General features: G+C 51.7%; 9 protein-coding genes across 9 annotated transcripts; 3 read left to right on the top strand and 6 right to left on the bottom strand.

Annotated features, from left to right (window-relative positions):
• Positions 1-549: 549 nt before the first annotated feature.
• On the bottom strand, positions 550-2,665 carry BDZ99DRAFT_474382 (uncharacterized protein; the record flags this gene model as incomplete). The annotated part of the gene is made up of 3 exons (XM_033721898.1): positions 550-718; positions 769-830; positions 884-2,665. The coding sequence occupies 3 exons, from the start codon at positions 2,663-2,665 to the stop codon at positions 550-552; spliced, it is 2,013 nt and encodes a 670-aa protein (XP_033579129.1).
• A 983-nt stretch (positions 2,666-3,648) lies between these two features.
• On the bottom strand, positions 3,649-5,271 carry BDZ99DRAFT_460932 (30S ribosomal protein-like protein S7). The gene is made up of 3 exons (XM_033719503.1): positions 4,862-5,271; positions 4,495-4,800; positions 3,649-4,400 (listed from the first exon to the last, which is right to left on the bottom strand). Exons 1-3 carry the CDS (start codon positions 5,126-5,128, stop codon positions 3,963-3,965), a joined length of 1,011 nt encoding a protein of 336 aa, XP_033579128.1. The 5' UTR covers positions 5,129-5,271; the 3' UTR covers positions 3,649-3,962.
• Positions 5,272-7,370: 2,099 nt separating this feature from the next.
• On the top strand, positions 7,371-8,032 carry BDZ99DRAFT_474380 (uncharacterized protein; the record flags this gene model as incomplete). The annotated part of the gene is made up of 2 exons (XM_033721897.1): positions 7,371-7,542; positions 7,593-8,032. The coding sequence occupies 2 exons, from the start codon at positions 7,371-7,373 to the stop codon at positions 8,030-8,032; spliced, it is 612 nt and encodes a 203-aa protein (XP_033579127.1).
• Positions 8,033-8,420: 388 nt separating this feature from the next.
• BDZ99DRAFT_262577 (uncharacterized protein) lies at positions 8,421-9,441 on the bottom strand. The gene has a single exon (XM_033713804.1). It carries the CDS (start codon positions 9,343-9,345, stop codon positions 8,515-8,517), a length of 831 nt encoding a protein of 276 aa, XP_033579126.1. The 5' UTR covers positions 9,346-9,441; the 3' UTR covers positions 8,421-8,514.
• On the bottom strand, positions 9,384-10,274 carry BDZ99DRAFT_341204 (HET-domain-containing protein; the record flags this gene model as incomplete). Its single annotated transcript, XM_033714371.1, has 1 exon — positions 9,384-10,274. A coding segment is annotated over one exon (891 nt), but the record flags the coding sequence as incomplete, so codon positions are not given.
• Positions 10,275-11,373: 1,099 nt separating this feature from the next.
• Positions 11,374-12,583, top strand: BDZ99DRAFT_460930 (uncharacterized protein). The gene has a single exon (XM_033719502.1). It carries the CDS (start codon positions 11,522-11,524, stop codon positions 12,152-12,154), a length of 633 nt encoding a protein of 210 aa, XP_033579124.1. The 5' UTR covers positions 11,374-11,521; the 3' UTR covers positions 12,155-12,583.
• Positions 12,584-13,077: 494 nt separating this feature from the next.
• BDZ99DRAFT_474377 (uncharacterized protein) lies at positions 13,078-14,568 on the top strand (the record flags this gene model as incomplete). Its single annotated transcript, XM_033721896.1, has 4 exons — positions 13,078-13,371; positions 13,424-13,623; positions 13,678-13,884; positions 13,953-14,568. The coding sequence occupies 4 exons, from the start codon at positions 13,078-13,080 to the stop codon at positions 14,566-14,568; spliced, it is 1,317 nt and encodes a 438-aa protein (XP_033579123.1).
• A 36-nt stretch (positions 14,569-14,604) lies between these two features.
• Positions 14,605-16,280, bottom strand: BDZ99DRAFT_382807 (uncharacterized protein; the record flags this gene model as incomplete). Its single annotated transcript, XM_033715294.1, has 3 exons — positions 14,605-15,516; positions 15,591-16,132; positions 16,217-16,280. The coding sequence occupies 3 exons, from the start codon at positions 16,278-16,280 to the stop codon at positions 14,605-14,607; spliced, it is 1,518 nt and encodes a 505-aa protein (XP_033579122.1).
• Positions 16,281-18,900: 2,620 nt separating this feature from the next.
• Positions 18,901-20,018, bottom strand: BDZ99DRAFT_557953 (trimeric LpxA-like protein; the record flags this gene model as incomplete). Its single annotated transcript, XM_033727214.1, has 2 exons — positions 18,901-19,501; positions 19,587-20,018. 2 exons carry the CDS (start codon positions 20,016-20,018, stop codon positions 19,295-19,297), a joined length of 639 nt encoding a protein of 212 aa, XP_033579121.1. The 3' UTR covers positions 18,901-19,294.
• Positions 20,019-20,166: the final 148 nt, after the last annotated feature.

The raw sequence follows: 20,166 nt of genomic DNA, 5'->3' as shown, positions 1-20,166 counted from the left end.
TTTTTCTTGCACGGAATGCCTGAACGGGAATGTGCAGTTTCTAATCAAGTGCAGCGTAATATTTTTTGAACCAATAGACTAGTTGTATTGCAGAGTGCAGACTCAGGCAGTGCCGCAAATCGACTGCGACTTGCTCAAGCTCAACTAGGTGCTAATCGACGAACGCCAGTATTAGTATCCAAACCGAAAGAAGACCACCACGGAGACTGAGTCGTTACTATTGCCAAAATACACTCTACGTTCCAAACTGCCAAAGCTTCCCACAAAGACTGGGTCAGCATAGACAGATGTCCATACGGATAGCTTTGCAGCAATCGATGAGCAAGAAGCCGCCGTCCAATCCACCGCCCAAGAAAATCTGAAGAAACGAAAGATGTCCGAAAGAATGAAGCGAAACCAGTCAGCCGTCTACGAAGAGAGCCGAGATTTAGATACGGGCCGTGGCGAGCTTCGCACAAGCTGTTTCCCCATTGGAGTCGTATCAGGATCGGGTTTGTTCTGCCTTCTTCAATCAATTAGTCTATCAATCATGACCAATCAATTGATCTATCAATCAATCTTAGCTGTCTCCAACCTCGAGTTCGGACTCGTGAGTACGTTGGATAGGCGCAGGTTCTTTCGCTTATACTTGCTGTGCTTACGCAGTCGCTTTCGGGCGACCATGACAGGCACAGACGATTTGGTGACGAGGTAGTTGCTGAACGAGCCAAGGAGAACGCTGCATTGCATTAGTACATGAGTAACCGAGGGAAGACTTCCAGTACGTACCCCTTCAAGGCACTTCGGCCCCTTGAGCCAAGAATAACGAGTGTGGGTTCCAAAAAATCGATCTTTTATATACATTAGTATGATAGTTCAGGACAGTATCGTGTGGGCAACTCACAACTTCCGTAAGCATATGCTTCGGGCTCTTGCAGTGAAATACTTCCACGACCACTCTGACTTGCAGCCGAGTCTTCCGGAGCAGTTTTACACACCGATCCGACACTTCCACAGCAGCTTGGTACCGCTCCTTTTCTGTTTTCTGCATATTCTTGAAATTAGGCTCCGAGTGCGACATGCTATTGTTCAGTGGCGACGGCCCAGGGCTGAGACCTCCCTGAATGGGTTGCTGACTAGACAGCGTCTTCATCAAGGAAGCCGTCTCTTGCTGTGCAGTTGCACCCTGTCCGATGCCAACACCTGCTTCTGCACCGGTGCCCGTGTCCTCGTCGACAGCGTACACAGCGAGAAGGGTATCGCCATCTCTCAAGACGGTGCCAATCGTCCATTCCAAAGCGTATGCAGCTTCCTCGCTGACATCAGTAGCGACGAGATAGACACGTTGGCGTCGCAAGCCAGCCTCGGCATCTTCCTGGAATTTACGCCAGTTACCCCGAACGATTTGACGAACACATCGATGAGCCTCCGGACTCGAATCAATCGGTGAGATGGACATTGACATCATTTGCGCCGTCTTGATCTCAGACAAGTCGGCCTCAGTGTCCGAACTCATCGGGGTCGAAAGACCTGATCCACCGCCTTGGTCAAAGTTGGTATGCGGATGAACTCCAGACTTCCCCTTGGTCATCATCCTTTCCCCGTCTGGTGGAGTGACGGTCACTTGGGGGTCCAACAACGACCGGACCTTGTAAACCTCCTTGCCAACTTCAATGCGCTCATCCTCAGCCGCAGCCAGTAAACTCTTGGGCGACTTCTTCTTCCCTGGGTCGCTTTTAGCTTTCCCTGTAACACGGCTACGTCGCCGTCCTCGGCCTTTTTCCGAGCCCCAGCGATCGCTATCGCTCCCATCTGAATCAGCGTCATCGGCACTGCTCTCCACCGCACCTTCATCGCCATCATTCTCATCATCAATTGCCAGCCTCACTCCGCCTCCGGGAGCCAAAGTTTCTCCCCTCGTTGGGTCAGAACCTTTTCGAACCGGTAATTGCGACAAAGTACCACCAGAACGCATCAGGGCAGCGTCAGACAACCTCCGATAGGCAGATTGCATATCCATGACCTTGCCAGAGTCGAGGAGGAATTTATTTGGGTCGGGCATCGGGTTGAAGGAGTTGGTGTTGAGTCCCGGGGAAGCAGACCTGCCGGCGTGCGGCGAGCTGGACTTCTTGCCCAGCAGACCGCCCGTCGAATTGTGTCGCGCGTTTTTGTCTCGCGATGTGCCTAGTATGTCTGTAGAGTGGCCGTAGACTGAAGCCATGGCGCTATTCTTTGGCTTTTTCCCGCCCTGTGTGACTCGCAGCGGCATCGAGCGCGCCTCGATCGTCGGCATCATGTCGAAATTGTAGGCCGATTCAGGGTTCGTGTTTGCACTGTCTATGGCGTTATGGACCATCGGCGGCGGCGATCCAGGCACGCGGTTTGGGCTTCGCGGTGGAGAGCTGGGATTGAGGATACTGCCGGAGCCCACTCTGGGGCGGGTGATTCCTGCGCCTTGTCCCGCGACGGAAGCAGAGCGACCAGATGCAGGGCCAACGTCTAGCATGCTCCGTGGCGGATGGGGGCCAATGTCGAGCATGCTGCGGACTGGCGACGCAGCAGCAGCAGGGCTCTGTCCTCGAGCACTGGGACTGTCTGTCCGCTTGGGTCGGGGCACCGAAGGCCTTCCCTCGAGCAGGGCCATGACCTCCCTCCTCTCCTCATCGAGAGCCGATTCGAGCGACATGGCGGGTGTAGAAAGTTCGCGTGGCGGGGTACGAGGGCTCTAGCAAGGCTGTCGGAGAGTTCCGACGACTGCTCTGGGGGGCCCTGAGGCTGTTTGGAGGTGTCGTAGTGAATGTGATAGTCGAGTAAACGGTTGTAGCGGCACGGGAGCTTGCTGTAGTTCCGGAGAGAAAGGCGGCGGTACTGCGGCGGGTCGTTTGCGGGTGTGGAGTGACTGCGTGGCAGGGAGGGGCTCGTATCGCGAACTGTGAGTCTGTCCGTTACTGCATCATCGAGAGAGCTTTCGACTCAGCGAAGGGTGAATGCTAGCGGTTGCTAGCAGAGCTCTGGGTAGCAATGGTCCGGCTAAGGCACTATTATTCAAGACTGGGTCAACGAGGGCGGGGGGCTCCCAGGGCTGAGGGCATGCGCGTGTTAGCCGCTGTCGGAGAACAGAGGTTGTCCAGTGCTGGATGAGAACGACATAGAGAAGCTGGGGGCGGCGGAGGCAGAATGGCGGGAGTCAGAACAGGCGGGCGTAGTGTCGGGCAGATAGTCGTCGTCGTCTTTGGACCTAGTCGCAGCTCCCGGGCACGGTGTTGAGGGAGGGGTTAGTCGCTTCAGCTCTTGGCACCATGCAGGAAAAGGAACGCTCAACCCGAGCCATGAAGCTTTAGGGAAGCATTTCACGAGCATTTTGAATTGGTATAGGCCTGAAAGAGCTTCATTTATTACCGTTGGTACACACTAGCAGCAATATAAAACACACTGGATACCAGGCCCCAGCATTCACATTTACAGCGTCAAGCAGCCTCCGGTTATTCCCGGCAGCCTGGCGGCATATCTCTTGGCTATAGGCATATTCGGATCTGATATCGAGGGTAATGCCGAGACTTCTCCTTCACGTAATGCTTATAGATTCCGGTAAGCTGTGTTACAAGCGTCGATGCATCTGGGTAGCCATTAATTTTTCTGATAAGTTGAATCGTACTGAGGCTGGTGAGTCTAGCTGTATTGGTTGGTAAGAGAATCGTTGAACACTGTACAGTACAAAGGGTAGGTGCAAGGCTAGATCTCGGAATTAGACGTGGGAATGGAGTGAACATTTCTCAATGCATCACCAAGACCTGCCTGTGAATCTTTTCACTCCAACCCGTGAAAGCAGAGTAAACGTACTCAAGCTCCGAGTGTGAACTCAATAACAGCACGCGTTTCCCACGTGCCCTGATAAGACGAACATTTATGTATATTTACAGCCACCAATTTTCCAAGACACCAGAATGCCCCACTCCAAGTATAATCACCAGAATCCCACGCCCTTACCGCCTGATGCCCAACTTCAAATTCGCTCGTGCTGCCACACCCTGCTTGTGAATCATGCCCCTCTTCTCCCACACACTGCTCTTGCCCTCCACAACCGAAATGATTTCTTCCGCCAGTCTCAACGCGAATCCGCCCTTGCCACTTCCCCGATTCTTCCGCTTTGTCGCAGCTGCGAGGATCCACTCGACGGCAATTCTTCTTCGCTGCCGTAGACCCAGAGGCACAGGGATCTGTAAAGCCACACCTCCACCAGCCGCACCCTTCTGCGACCTGATACGGAGAAGTGGCGCGATCGAGTCAATGGCGAGTGTGAGGTAGAGCGTCGGGTTTAGAGGAAGATGGGAAGGAGGCGGGCTTCCGGGGAGAAGCGGTCTTAGTGGAGAGATAGTCGGAGGAGGAGAGGTCCGGAGGTGGGTGAGAATTAGGGCCATATTCTATGATATAGACAGCTGTTAGCTCAAATCAACCTAGCAATGAAGACCCCGTTCTCTTGAATAGTGTGATTGTGATAGATGACTATTGGCGTACCCGTTGCGCGACACTCAGCTTCCCGTGCTCCATAATCAGATTGGTGAACAGCTTCACCGCAGGGTCATAACGATACTTCAAATGCGCATCCGCTGGGACTGGCAGTGTGGGTAGCCCAAACTTCACGCCGGGAGGCATGGAAGCCAGTGGTGGTGGCATCTCCGCGTGGATGAGTCCCTCGGTTTGAAAGTCGCAGCGCCTGGCGGAGGTGGAGAAAGACCGCGAGCCTTTGGGTCCATGGCTCTTGATGCTATCTTGCATCACCTTCGGGAGTTTTGATTGCGCTTCCTTATCGTCTTTCACGATCTATATTGCATTGGTCAATTGCATATTCCTCCGGCAAGCAGATTGTATTGGGGAAACGCACCTCTTCTACCGGCGTTCCCTGCTCCAGCTCAGGGCCTTTCGAACCTGTTATATCAGCCGTCTTGGCCGCCTCCTCACTGACGCCACCCAATGGCTGAGTTGTGGGGTCCTTGGATCGGTCTGCTCCCAGGGTGTCTTTCGAGTCGGAGTAGTTGCGATATAGTGGTGATGTCCTTGTCAGGGCGCCATTGCGTAGGGAAGAGGCGGCAACCTTTGGTCGGTATGCGATTGTTCGCGGAACAGTGAGGAGGTTTAATCGGGGAGGCATGATGGGACGTGTGTGGTCGTGGTCTAGGAGACGGGTGCGATGAAGATTCCTAGACGTCCAAATTGACGAGGTCACGTGCATCACAAGATGATGCCATGACTTAAATATATAGAACAACGGACAAAGCTGATGGATTGTAGAATTCACGGTTTTTCTCAAGTAGATAACAAAACTGTCAGAGATATCAACGATGGCACTGGGAGGGAAGGAAATCTCTTTGATGGTCACATGATGCGTGCTTGGCAAATACGCATCTCCAGCTTCGTTCAATCTTGGAATCGCCGAAGACCTTTTCCGATCAATTGTACACGTATGTTTTATCTTACCTCAGCACCACTGCCTCAAGTCCATTCCTATCATACTCGAGCTTTATCCAGCGGCAAATCTTTCGTCTCCAACTCTCTGCGATCTAGTTCACGATGTCGCAACGAAACCCTACTCGATGTTGACCATAAACGGGGATACGAGGCTATTTCGTACAGTTTGGGTTCTCAACATTCTCGCACGACCTATCGTGCGATGGAGGACGGTCTAGCTTGAACATCGCACTCATTGCAGACCTGTAGCTTGCGTGGGCTGGCCCTGTCCTCACAATTAAAGCTGTCGAGAATTCGAAGTGCAAACCTCAACGTTCCGAGGTGCTTCATTGTGGTTCAATGAGAATATTCTATCTGCAAATGGCATCAATCCAAATCCGTCGAACACTTGCTTTCTTTCGCAGGCGTCTTAGCAAGACGCCTTAGAGGGCGTTCCGAGTTACATACGAATGGTCTACCTGCTTCCTAGAGGGACGGGGCAGCGATTAATCTTGGACCAGAATCTCGCGTTCTGTGCCTTATGGCCTCAGATTACAGCCAAGCTACCACTTGACAGGAACAGCAGTTTGTCGCGTGCACGCTCGTCGTGGCATAATAACTTAGCAGCCATCGACCTCTACAGAGAACACTTTGCCGAGATTCTCATGCGGGCGCTCAGTTCCCATTTTCTCTTCGTTTCTCCACATCTCCATGCTTTAGCGGGGATTTCACGCCGCAGGCACTCGGGTTTCCATCTTCTCCCACTTCTCCACATCTCCACGACTGACCCGCAAAACACTTCAGCTGACTTGAGGCTCGGCCGTATGCTAGACCGGGGCTGTTGTTGGTTGGAGTGGAGGGTGGGGAGGCCAAGCCTTACACACGAAGTGGCGGAAACAGATTTGGCAAGGGTGTGATCGGGTATGGGGCGCATCGTGTTGCTCTTTACTAATAATAGTCGTCGCCAAGTCTATTACCTACATACTTGAAACATCGTTCTACCCAGGTACGTCATATGCGTTCCACGAAATGCGCCACTTATTAAACTATTCCAGCGTGATGGTAACTATATGTCCGGAGGTTGATAACCGAACCGTCCCGAGTGTATAAAAAAGAAAACTCCGCAAGGCTGTGACTACGACTATCCTGAAGTAGGAAGGCTTGTTGGTCTCTATCTAGGAAGGTATGTTGGGATCCTCATAACGCCCCCAATGTTTACGTACTGTCGCACCTCGCACTTCATGCCCGCTTGAAACAGCTACACAAATATCACCCATTAGAGCACAGAGTGAGACGCTGAGATCTCTATCACTAAAATCTGCCCTCTTTTACTGTTAAGTATATGAAGTAAATGAGCCCTGGGCTGTTCAAGAAGTGGAAATACATTGTCTATTCATTGGGTAACGGCAAAGGCGGAATTCTTTAAAGAAAAACAAGCGCGGGCGATCGACGCATTTACTCCGACTCCGCCATCACTAGTATACCAGGTCTAGGACACTCCCCGTTCCATCTTGTTGTACCTCTCCAGGATGAACTCCTTCATGTTAGCACCTACTCACAATACAGCAATAGATCTGCAGCATCCGTCTTGTGTGAGGCTCTTTTCTAGCCTAGGAGAATCCTATCGACAACTTGGCACTTGGCAAGGCATAGTTAGAATCCTACCGCGACTTCGTGTAGATGGGGAGACAATTTCAGCGCTGTAAGATGACGTTTTGCTTGTTGCACCAGCGGACATACCTGTACTTCTACCTGTACGGGGGTCTCTTTGATGTGTATAAAGACTTCATGGTGGTCGTCTATCATCAGCATCGCCAACACATTCGCAATTCCGTCTATTTACTCAGTATCTCTTCAGTGTCTCCTTGGAATCTCCTCAGCCTCTCCTAGGCCTCTCCTCAGCATCTCATCCTATCTCAAAAGTCAAAAGCTTTCCAGGCCTCATCATGCTTTTGGCTGAGATCTTTGCCGCATCTGCGTTCCTCTCAATCGCGGCCGTAGCTGCTCCCGCTCCCCAGATCATCTACGACCCCGTTTACTTCTGCCCGCTAGTCGACAGTAGCGAAGAAATCACTGGCACCCCCTGGCAGATTGGACTGTCCATTCCAGGCGGCGACAGTACGTGTCCCCCACCCGTGTACTCTTCCTTAGCAGCTAACCGTCGGCAGCAATCAGCGTCACCGAATCACACTCCGTCAGCACCACATGGACGGTGGGCGGCGATCTTGGCATAAGCGCTGGAGGACTCTCCGCCGGCATCTCCGCGTCGGTCTCTGAGACTGTCACCGACAGCGTCGGTGAGGGCACGTCGGCCAAGTGTCCCGAGGGCGCCTGGCACTGCAGCATGGCCATCGTGCCGAGCGTGTCGCACGTCAAGGGCCACCTGCACCAGCAGAACAACGACGAGAGCTGCGATGTCGACCGCATCTCGCAGGACGACGGCGGCGAGGAGGGCAAGCAGTTTGAGTTCCTTATTCCGATCAAGGACTCGTCTGGCAACGGCAAGTGGACGTATGATGTGTGCACTTGCGGGAACGTGCAGAATTGGGCTGATCCGGGACACCCGTCGCTCATATGTCCCGAGGACTGCACGCCCCATGATAGCTGAGGGATGCGGAGGGTGAAGGCTGGTGCGCCGGATCTGGAGCGGGAGATGTTCAAAGGTTCGGGTTATCGGTTTATGTGAAATGAGATTCTATGTTGTCAATTCCACGGTCTTGAATATTGATTTAGGGATAGATACCTGTATTTGTATCTCAGTTAGTGTAAACTCTATGAGAGAGAGAGAATATGCTCGCCTGCTCTCGACAAAGCAACAGCTTATTGCATGAAGTGTACCTAGGTATCATCTGAATATTGACTAATATTGCGTAGACGCCAGAAGAGACGAGAAGGGTCTACACCGGAGCATCCGATGGATCCGCGTTGTGAAATGAGGACTGAAGGCTTTACCGTGATGTTGACAAGTCCGATGAATAATGAGGAGGTAAAGGGGTAGTGCGCTTGGTCGTTCGTTCTACTTTACGTTGTAGATGTTTTAGATGTATTTCGGCTTATCTGTTGTACATGGCCACTTCTGAGGGTGGAAGATCATCCCAAGAGTATCTGCTCCTGTACTGCAACAGGGTTAAAGGCATCGATATGTATCTTGCCAACGCCTAGTCTCTCCACACCACCCCCCTTCTCTTCCGACAACAAGAGGACATTAACCGCCGGCCAGAACACTTGATCGCTGAAATACCTCTTATCAAAAAAATCGTTATTGGACTCCACATCATCATCCGCAAGAAATGAAGACTGTCCCGGCTGAGCATAGATTCTCGGATTCTCCTTACCATTCTCGACTCCGAGTGGAGGTTTTTGCTTGTCCCAGTGTTGGAAAGTATGTGTGATAGGATCCCAAGATGGGTCATCATCGATGCGATACAGTGTTGAGCGTGAAAGTCCAAGGAATCTGTGCTTCTTGTTGACTAGTTGAGGCAAAAGGGCGCCACTGACTATGATTGTGCCGGCCATTCGTTGCTGGTCGTCTGAGATGGCGAGGTAGCATAATTCGTGAACTCCTTTTTTGCACGCTGCTTTGACGCCGAATAGTGGATCTGTCATAAAGGAATGTTCCTCGGTCAACCAGAACTTCGCTACTTTAGCGGAGATGTTTAGGATTGTCGAAGTCGGTCGCGAGGAGATTCTGAGATCTGGACTGCTAGGGAGCGAGAGCGGACGTGGGTAGCGGTATTTTGAGTACTTTGAGTCAAGATTTTCGTACTCGATCTCGAGCTCTTCTTCGTCAAATTTCCGGTGCCATTTTGAGGTATCATAATTCAGGAACGGAACGTTTGCCTCGGAAGTGATTTCGGAACATATACGAAAATCTTCGTCCAGTGATTTTATTTCAGCCTGACTGATAACGCATTCACACATATTCTCTGGGAATCTGTCAACTCATAGAATACAGCGCCATCCCAACCAGCCCATGACCAACTAGGAAATATGGAGTTGTTACGGCTACAAAGGCCAAGCGGCTTCCAAAGCAATCCAACATCGAAGAGAGTAGAAGGAATACCACACAAGAAGGGTGCTCCGAATGGTTGCTGGAGGTAATTTAAGATACCGCTCAAAGCGCGCAGCTTGTCCATTGGATCAGTAAGGGACCGTCTGGTGTACTCTGCGACTGCGATGGCATACACATCCCAGATATTCCGGTTCTCGAGATCGAGCCTTGCGAGCGGATCAAGCACGGTGTGAGTGAAGTCTTTGGCGGGTGTGCATGGGTACTGTTCCTGAAAGTCGCAGCCCCGATCACATTGGTAAAATACCTGAGAAGCTGTGAATGTAACGAGTCTCTTAGATAGAAGGCGCTCTTGATACGTCCACCCACGTGTATTCCATCGCGTAAAAGTAATGGCTCTGTTTGCATTCTCGAGCATGCTGGAGATCGTGATACCTTTGATGAGGACGCGTAGCTGACGTTCCGTCCGTGAGGTCGAGACTCCTGGGAGGCCGTGGTAAGCATTTTGGCCAGCGGCTGCCACGATAGTGAGATGCGCTCCTTGGTAGACCTGATCCACTCGATCTACGTTCTCAATGACGTTCTCGACATCGTCCTGTACAATGCATAGGGCGTCGATCCAGGCGAACCTGTACCCTAATTGCTGCACCACGGTCATGGCGTCCCGAATGGTTTGCGCTGGCTGGCCGTCTGCCGTGTTGAAGAAGCCTGGCGTGGTCATGATACTTATAGATTCTTTCTTCAACTTAATCTTCTGATCTGTGCCCCATTGATAACTCAGGGCTATGTAGGGAGCGTCGGGCGGGCACGGTACAACGCATGCACTTTCGACGTCAACGACTCTCAAGTGTGAGCGAAATTCAGTATTGCTCTTTTTCTCATTCACATCATGAGAACTCAAACAGGCCGAGTACCAACACTTGATAAGGTGCCAGTTCGCTCTCTCGGGATCCACATAACGGCCAGGAAGCCTCTTTGACGTTTCTTGCTCCGAGTCCTGGATGGCGAATATTGAAGACATCACCCAATCTCGATTGAAGTTATCATTTCTCATTCTGTCCTCACGGGTGATGTAACGCTGTTTGCCGTGAAGATGGTCCGGAGTGCGAAACCCGACCTCGAGATAGCATGACATATCGACGTCCGTAGAGCCATTGAACCTGTCGAACGAAACGTCCAGTGGCGTGCGATACAGTACTATATCTTCATAGTGACCATCCGCAAGCCTTGCCTCGATGTATTCCGTGCCAAAGTGTGCTCCGAGGAGATCTTTGACGAGGCCACAGAACAGGCAATTTCGTGTTTTCCATACATCATGGAGGGGTTTAAGCAGTAGTTGCTCATTGTGGCGAGAAAACGGTCCGAAGAAGAGGGCTTCAAATGGTAGTTCACAGCATCGAGAGCAGAGAGATTCAGAGGCCATGCTTGAGAAGCGGCCTGGCGGGCTGTTTCACGCCAACCGCGTCGGGCTGAAGGAATTTACTGTAGTTAGCCGCTAACCGCTTTTAGCAGCTATGAACTCTACTTTGCACGACCCACTCGCCCGGTTCGCTGCAGTAGGCACATCTCAGTCAATCCCGAATCAAGTGCTACAGAAACCTGACCTGCTCACAGCCTCCTCACAGCCTTCTCCTCAGATAACCTGTCATGACGCCAAGTCGTATAGAATACGGCGTTCGCTACAAAGTATGTTGGGGACGAAGAGCGATGCGACGGTTGGCTAGTTCGATGCAGGGGCGCCGCCACACATTTTCAGCTTCACCCTTGAACGGCCAAATACGAAATTGGGGAAACGAGCTTCCTTCAGCTCAACCCAGGTCAGCCCATGCAGGTGCTTAAAAAAGCTTCAATGGCTTAGAGTTGCGGCCACTAAAATGCATCAAAATGCTTCGCCTATTTACGCTCCAGAAAACCAGGCGCTTAGACAATTTCCTTTCTACGTAAAAAGCACTACATATATTCCCCCTTTCCTGCCTTCTCGCCCCGCTCTACGCAGTCTTCAATTCTCCCCCAAGACCTTTTGAAAACAATCTGAACTTTCAACTCCCTCCTTTATTCCCTATATCCACTCCTTCAACTCAATTCAAAATGCGCTCCACAATCCTCCTGACCACCCTCTTCACGGCCACCGTCCTCGCCTCTCCCCATCCCCATGCGGAAATCATCCAAATCCGCCAAGTCGAAAGACGCCAAGACGTCAGCTCCATCGACATAAACACCCTCATCCCCTCCGGCTGCATCCCGCCCTCAGGCCTCCTCGCCGTCCCGACGGCCCCCTCCGCCGTCCTCTCCGCTCTCGCCACTTGGACGAACCCCTGCGAAGTCCCCTCCCTCACCGGCGCCGCCGGCGCGGAATACACCTCCTACAAAAGCGCCATCAGCTCGTGGGCGAAAGAGAACTCGGCGAAGCTGGAGAGCTGGGAGTCGGCGTACAAGACGGCGTGTCCGTATGCGGCGACTATGAGTCTGCCGACTGTCGTGGCGAGCAATACCGCGTTGCTCAGCCTGGCGAGTTGTGGCGCGACGGCGAAGTCAGAAAGTGCCGCGACGTTGAAGTCTGGTGCTGCGACGTCACAGTCAGGAAGTGCTGCGACTGCAGCGAACGCGGCGACTGCGTCGGGAAGCAACTCTGCGAGCACAGGTGCAGCGGCCCAGCAGACAGCTTTTGCGGCCGCAGCAGGAATCCTGGCAGGTTTCGCGGGTGTTGTCGCTGTGCTCTAAGCGCCTAGGCTGTTGGAAGAAGTTTTAGCAAAGGGAATCGGGCGCAAGGTGGAATATTTTCTTGAGTTGGATGAGATAAGTTAGTAATCTGAGAACAAGCAACTTGATCAGGATATGTACCCCGTTGTAAAATTGAATAAGCAGAAAGGTTGAAATTTGAGATTTCTCTTACTATGTAAAGTCTATCTTTCTCCACTAATACATTGTTTTCTTCTCTGCTAGAGATTTGATAGTATGAGAGTTTGTCCGCTTGGTTCTTACTAGGATCCCAACCTCTCGCAACCCTCCATAAATTTTGGATACTGTAATTCGAATACTCGCTAGTCCTTCAAGTTGTCAGGCTGTCCCCGCTCTGGGAGAGCTGATACAGTAAGAAGGACGAGATCAAGATAGTGTGGACACCAAATCTTCCAGAGGTCCAGAAGAACCAGGGACCACCGTTTGCACAGCTCTTAGTTGATGACATGTACATCGTACGCGTTGATAAACGGTGAGGGGACGTGCACACGCCATGACGTCGAAAGGTAAGCGTCGAAAAATGGACCTAATTGGGACGAACGCTAACCCCCGAACGGCACTGCCTCTGGTGCTCCCTGAAACAGTAAATAGCCAGAGTGCTTAGACGGCCTACCAAACGCGAGATAAAGAGAATCAGCTTCCGATTCCGCAAGGCACTAAGCCCCCTTCAGTGCATTCTGCGATCAGATCATCAAAGCCAGTGAGGGTGATGAAGAACGAGGGCAGTGCATCGAACATGGGATGAATAGTATAAGGCTGGTCTTCCCGGATCTACTTCCTTCTATGCATTGAGACAAATTTATCAACGTCGCAAAGCCTCCCTCCACTGCTTATACTTCATCATTCATCGTTTATCGACCCTTTGGCTTTTCTTTCCCTCGCATTGAACATGAACGGTTCGCATCATGTCCGACCAAGCTTACCCATATGGTAGTGCTCCCGTGATAAGCTCTTCAGAGCTACCACCCAGCTACTATGCCGCCTCTCGCGGGAGTACTTTAGAAGCAACGCTAGAGCAGTATCATGCCAGCAACCCAGCATACTCCCAACATCAGTCGAGTGCAGGAGCAACGAATACGAAGAACACTCCAGCAGAGGAATCCGTCATCGAGGCTTCCGATGAGGAAATAGTAGCCCAAAAGCTATCCTGGCTCCCTCCTCGCCCAAACACGCCTCTATCGCACATGCCTCTGCTCGCCGTTAGTACTATCTCCACCACAACTGTCGCTTCACTGACCATTGAGCCCTTAGAAGCCAGTAGCAATCCCACAGGTCGACATCCCCCGCCTAGGCCGCCCCATGCCGTTCACGCGGGCCTACAGCTACGCGCTCCAGAGCCACCATGTCCAGCTTGAGCACTTCGTCGCCTTCATCGATGCGTTGGCGATCGCGCAGGCAGCACCGGCGCCGCTGCAGGCTCTGAATGTTGTTGGGCAAGGTATTGGGTTTGTGTGAGTTTGCTGGCCCCATACGATGGCGTGAAACAAGGCTAATGAACCTCACAGTCCGCATCATTGGGCGCAAGCAGCTAGCGCTGGCATCGGCCTCGCTGCTGGAGCAGGCACCGCAGCCGTGACGATAACGAGGACGAAGATGTTCATGGAGAGGGTCAACAAGGAGTACTTCGGTCCGCGAGCTTTGAAGGCTTCGCTGGTTAGCGACGAGGAGCTGGCTGCGCTTGTCGGGTACCCTGCTAATGCGCCTACTCTCTCGTAAGTCTTCTCGTTCGCCGGTATTAGATATCGACTCGAGGATTCTAGCACTGACCTTGGATCTACAGGCCTTTAGACCTCAATTCGGATGCTACCACTATCCGAGAACGCCGTCTACAGGCTCTAGCACCGCATGTGTCTCCGCTTACTTTCGAAGTCCCACCTCCTGCTGCCCCCACGAACGTACTCGACAAGCTCAGCGCAAGGCAGATTCAGGCCACCATTGCCAAGAACCAGAAGAAGGCAGCAAAAGATCGTCGAAAGTCAAACTCGAGTTCACGCTCATCTAGTTCAGATTCCAGCGACAGTGGCAAAGCCACTCGGAACGATAAGATCGAGCGCAAACTATATACGCTAGAGCTGGAGATACAACAGATAGATCTAAAGGCGCAGAAGAAGACACTTGGTAAGGGGCCGAAGAAGGCTGGGGAGATTGAGGAAGACAGGCGCAAAGAAATTGCTAAAGCTGAGAAGAAGAGAAAGAAGCTCTTACGTCAGTATGAGAAGAAGCAGTCGAAGACGAACGGATACGGGGATGGGACAGTGGACCAAGCGTACCAAGCGTACCAAGCGTACCATACACCAAAGCCAAAACAGAGCAAGAAGCAACAGGAGAAGGACGAGAAAGCCAGCAAGAAGACGAAGAAACTGAAATGGATCGTTGTGACCGACCTGAGATCATGAAAAGTCGTTGTCGAGTTATTGGACAGTGGAAAAATGTCAAAAACCTTCTGTTCCCTTAATATTAGCAAAGTCCTTTAGAAGATAGCTAGCAACTGCCCATTTTCCTGCCACTGTACAATTGCCTACAGGCACGCCAAAAGCAATCCTCTGCAAGAGGTGTTCAAGCCACAGGCCTATACAAGAATTGCTGCGGCCAACTGCTTGCCAAGCCATACGTAATGGGAAGAGAACATAGAAGCTTCCGACACCAACTTGATAGTGAAGAAGATGATACTCGACACTACGGCATATCTCGATCCCAGCAGCATACATTCGAGACGCAATGAGATCGCCGCCAAAGTTCGGGTCATCCGTGAAGAGCAGTAAGTCTTGGGCAAGCTTCAGTAGTAAGATAAGGATGGCGTTGTATAGCGTGGTCTCATTCGCCGCCGATAGTGATTCATAATGCAGAATCGTAGACCAAACTGACATGGTTTCTCCATCAGGGTTGTGATAGACAGGGCCAGTTTGAGGAGCAGCAACTTCAAAACAAGCATTTCCATGTTCTGAATCCCACTGAATCTTCCACGACTCAAGCTTCTTCAAGATCTCAGAAACCTTATTTACGATATGTTGGGCAGCGCTCAACTCTAGAAGGATACCGCCGCTTGAAGTAATCTCTTCTTTTACCATATAGAGATATGGGCAGTCGGCAAGGATATCCACGAGAAATTGCATCGATGACTTCTTCTCTTGATGTACAGCCCACGGTACCATTTTCCACTCTGGAGACGAGAGAATCGTCGATTTACGTAAAGCAAGCGAAGCGAAGATGATACCGGGCCGCGACTGCTCCAAGATAAGTCGCTCTGGAGTTGTTTGAAAGGATTCCGGTCCTCGTAATTCGAAAAGACGCTCGAGTCCTGATGAATGACCTAGCCATCCGTCTGGATTGTCCGATATAAGGAACTGAGGGTGGTTAGCGACACGCGACTCCTCCTTCATAAGTATGGTTTGGCGAGGCCAAGGCGCAACACAGTTACCTCAAGAAAGTTTAGAGTAACAACGGAGTCGAGCACGTTGCGGGTTTGACATTGATGAGCGTCTGCCAGTGCTGTGTGCAACTCTCTCAAAGCTACTCCATATAACTGCAGGCCCTTCTTAACTAATCTTTCCTCTCTATGCTGGCTCCCAAAGTAAGTCGTAGCAAGAGAGAGAAAGCATGTGTTCGCTAGTGGTTCATCTGACCAGTGGTGAGATGGGGCTCGCGTTTTGCCGTCGTAGGAGGCTCCGTTTAAGAGATGCGTCAAGGTATACGTAACGCATATATCGTCCTGGAATGAAGAAATGCTTGGAATAGGACATAATGACAATGAGAGAGAATGGACTTGGTGTTTGCTGGTCGTGTCAGACGCTTGGCGAAGTGCAAGAGCCTGATCACCAGCGTTATTGCTATCGGTGCTGGAAGCGGCTGCATTCTCTGGCTGACTCAAAGCCTCTCCAAACTGGATGAAGCGCATCTCGCGGTATCCACCACAATCGTAATTGCCTTTGACGCATCGCAGGCACTTTGGTTTTCTCTCGTCTGGAGGGACCATCAGCGATCGAAAGCCAGAAGAGAATGAAGTCTGAGGCTCAACTACCCAGGGAAGACGATGATGTTACTCACCACATTTTACACGACGCCGACGACAGGCTGCACACGCCTTTGAACGACCTCCAACGCCGACCATGGTAATCAGAACGACATTGAACATATAGCGAGGAAAGAACGGTATTACATAGTCAGCGACCTAGTTCTAATCTGGGGCCGTAAGACTGCCGCCTCAAACCCCCGAGCGCCGTACGGTAGGTCTAGCCGAAGCACTGCCACTTCTGAACTACGTGGGACCATCTCAGCCCTTTCCATTCATACCTCAACACATTCGTCAGCCCTTGGAGGTATTATATAGCTGCGTATGGTAATGAAGCTATCGGTTTCAAGTTAGTTGTTCATGTCCTGCATGAATTCGCCATTGCTTCATCGTGTTAGTCCTTTTCTAGCACTCCAGAATAAAATGAAGAATCTCATCATACTCAATCCATTCCAACTTGCAAAAACTGAAAATGGCATCGATGCGAAGCTCCTACCCTCGCCGGCATCTACAGTATGCTGGACACGACGAGAGCAGAAGTCATCTACTAGATTTCAATTATGAGCCTTCAACGACAATTGGGCATACTTAGATAGGGCCAGCAACCGTACGTTTAGCATATAGTGTAGGAGCAGAGTACTTCATCACACAGATTGTGTTGCTCGGACAAGACACAATTCACTCCCAAATCTGCTAATCTCGTTCGTTGTACTCTTCAAAACTCATGTGCCAGTCATGTGCCATCAACCTCTTGGCGTTGGATTACGAGTATAAAAACACACCGGCCTACGTTCCAGGCTTCTTCTTCATCACGGCAGGCCCGGCTTTTGATCAAAAGCCAAGATGGCGGACTAACATGGAGAAATCCAGTTTGGGGAGTTCAAAGCCGAAAATCTGCCATCCTATAGTATCAGTGCGCTTTGGGCTACAAAACCATCAAAGCATGTTCTTGCATGGCTGGTCTGCAGTTGGTGGAGGTCAAAATGTCGCGCAAGGCCTTCATGATGTTGCATAGAAGGAAAGCGATGATGAATTGCAACGTCCTTCATTGATATCACAGGCCGACATCCGTCCCTTCACTACATCGTGTTCCTCTTCCCCTTGCTGCTAAACTTCTCCCATCTATCCTGTGGCGTATCATCATCAATCAGACGTTGAGACTAGATCTACCATATGCACAGCGTGTAGCATGTTCTCATTACCGCCAATGGTCCGCCCTCCCCCCCCCCAAAACTTCCCAGCCATATGATGCTCTTGAGTACTTTTTGCAACACCCCAAAGCCATCGCTCGTTGTTCTTTGTCGTGTTTGATTTCCACGCTCCTCGCTGCATGGAAGAACGGCTGTCGGAGCTGGAGACGCTTTTATTCTTGGAGAGATGTCCTGTCACGTGCCATGTTACGCGACTCAGGCGTACCATATCTCTCCTGCATTGTTCCCAGAGGCGGCAAATCAAGTCACGAAACTCACGTGTTTGCGGGGACAAGGTCGCAAATACAGTCCCTCGAGCCAATCAAGAGCCTATTCCTCTGCGCAGTCCGTGATGGACAGCTGATCCACTGACCTCCAGATTTTGTGATATAAAAAAGGCCTAACCCTCTAGCCATCCTCTCATTCAGCGAAGAGTTTGGGTTTGATCAACAACCCAACAGCTCCGACGATATGGAGGAGCATTTGTGGGTCAACTCGACCTTCCGAGCGAGCTATGGAGAATGCAGCAAAAACTTCGCCACGTCACTCTGATGTGGTGGGGACGTGGAGTATCGACATTCGACGTCGAACGACTTGATGGGGAGTGTGGGCTGGTGTACCGGGAGTGTCAGCGACAGGAATGATGATATGAAGCAGGGATGGAAAATGATGCTTCAAGCCATTGTATGGGATAACAGATTTTCTAAAGCTTCGTGAAGGTGGTAGCCTGAACTGTCAGGATATAGAGATGACAAGCATCATATTATCGGTTTGGGGGAGCCCCATAGCAGCGTTGGGAGCAGCAGTTGATGTTGGAGGAGAGCTGGACATCAGATAGACGACGCTTATCTTTTGATTCAGACTCCCGGAGGAGTATTCTGATCTTTGGATGTGTGGACGGTGGTGAGTTGAGCTTTTATAGCAGGGAATCTGGAAGAAGTCACGCGATACACGTGCTATCCCCCTGCCCCCTCCTATTGCCCCAATTCTATACGGTGTTCGGGACTTTTTACTGATGGGCACGAACGTCTAAGGGTGAGGTGTATGGTCAAGGACGTGGGGTTTCGATTGGTGTTAAGATTGAAGAGTTGAGGATTTGATGGGGTATATCGCTTTCGACGAGGTATAGAGACGTCGACGTCAGCCCGGCGTTGAAGACAATAGTTTGGCGTCAAAGTCTCCAAGAGGAAAGACAGTGGTGATAGGACCAACGGTCAGGGTGACAGTGAATTGAACACGACGCAACCTGCCCCAGAATAGCCTGTCACATAGTTCAATTCACCCGAGCAAGCTTAGTAGAATGAAGCTGTAGTTCGCTTGCTGGCTTTCAAGAAGTCTGTGTTATTTGACATCAAAGAAAACAGATTTTATAATGCGCATATCATACGCAAATAGAGAATGAAAGAATTTCAAGGAACACGAAGACGCAGTATGATCTTTAAGCGCCAACTCCTAAGAAAGCAGAAGTTACAATACTACTAGGCCACGGGGCTTGTATAAGACTTGCAAGAAGCATTTGGATTTCAGCCACCGGCAGTTCAACTCACCGGAATTGCGAGAGAGCCACCTTTACTTTCTACTCGTCCTGTAGCAAGGACTCAGCTAGCTCTACAATCATCGTGAAGATGCTTATGATGGTGCAGCAGCTCGCAAGTAGTCTAATAGAATCGTGACTTAGACCTCGTCCGGCAGACTATGATGGTGTAGGGATCATATACGGCCTGCACGCTGCACTCTAGTGCTTGATATCAGCCTAGAGTCTCTGCTACAGCCCTCATGCTTCTGTCTCCTGTGATCTTCCTCTACCCTCATAGCCCTTCCCTCAGGTGCATATGCTCGTAGGACACGCAAGCCTCCATGCCTCTCTGTTACACTCTATCTCTCGTCCTTTTTGTCCATGTCCAGAGACCCACTCCATCCCCCTCACCCCATCCACTTCCCCACATTATTCGGAATCAACTTCTTAAACACCTCAATCTGCTTCGCATGCATCAACAACCTCATCTCCTGCAACTCCACCCTCTCCTTCAGCGTCGTATCCACCCTCCGCAGCCCCATGCCATACACAACCGTAAAATCCGGAATCTCCGTATCAGGCGGAACAACACTCGCCGCCGTAATCGTGCAAAACTGCCCTCGCATTAGCCCCAATCCCAATCCCAATCCCCAAGCCCTCCCAAAACCCCAACACGTCGACGGGGGAACTTCAACATACCTTCCCAACCACACACCCCCTCCCCACCCTCCCCCCGGCCTCCACAACCGTCCCCTCCCCCACCTCCCCCGCCTCCACCACCGCCCCCGTCTCGATGCACACCCCATTCCCCACCACCACCCCGCCGCCCGCGCCCATCCCGCCCACGCTCGCCCCGACAACGGCGCCCTGCACGCCCACAACCGCCCGCTCCGCCACGCACACCCCCTCCCCGAGCAGCACCTTGCCGTGCAGGCTGCTGATGCGCGCGTGCGGGTGCAGCACGACGTTCGCGGCGACCAGGATCGGGTGCGGGCCCGCGAGGGCGGCATGCTGCGCGATCAGCGCGCTGGGGTCGACGGTGAGGGCGGGCGGGCGCGGGAGCGCGGTAGAGGCGCGTTTGGAGGGGGTGGGGCGGGGTTTTGGGGGCGCCGGGGTGAGGGTGGCGGACATTGTGTTATAGGAGATTGGGGTGTATTGCTGGTTGTTGGTAGAAAGTTGAGGTCGGAGGTTGATGGAGGGAGGTTGGGTTGAATGGAAGGCAGGAATAACTGGGTCGGTGGGGACCTGACGTGTGGTTAGGGGTAACACCACAATGAGT

The sequence above is a fragment of the Mytilinidion resinicola genome (genome assembly GCF_010093595.1).
Source record: "Mytilinidion resinicola strain CBS 304.34 unplaced genomic scaffold BDZ99scaffold_6, whole genome shotgun sequence".
Classification (NCBI taxonomy): Eukaryota; Fungi; Ascomycota; class Dothideomycetes; order Mytilinidiales; family Mytilinidiaceae; genus Mytilinidion; species Mytilinidion resinicola.
The sequence above is the reverse complement of the archived record's forward strand: the minus strand, read 5'-3'. Positions and strand labels throughout refer to the sequence as shown.

Excerpts from the sequence above, each read along its gene's own strand:
- BDZ99DRAFT_460932 (XM_033719503.1), bottom strand. The coding sequence starts at position 5,128 with ATGCCTCCCCGATTAAACCTCCTCACTGTTCCGCGAACAATCGCATAC. Across the intron at positions 4,801-4,861 it reads AGGGAACGCCGGTAGAAGAG|ATCGTGAAAGACGATAAGGA; the intron begins GTGCGTTTCCCC and ends AATGCAATATAG. Across the intron at positions 4,401-4,494 it reads AGCTGAGTGTCGCGCAACGG|AATATGGCCCTAATTCTCAC; the intron begins GTACGCCAATAG and ends TCTATATCATAG.
- BDZ99DRAFT_262577 (XM_033713804.1), bottom strand. The coding sequence starts at position 9,345 with ATGTGTGAATGCGTTATCAGTCAGGCTGAAATAAAATCACTGGACGAA.
- BDZ99DRAFT_460930 (XM_033719502.1), top strand. The coding sequence starts at position 11,522 with ATGCGCTCCACAATCCTCCTGACCACCCTCTTCACGGCCACCGTCCTC.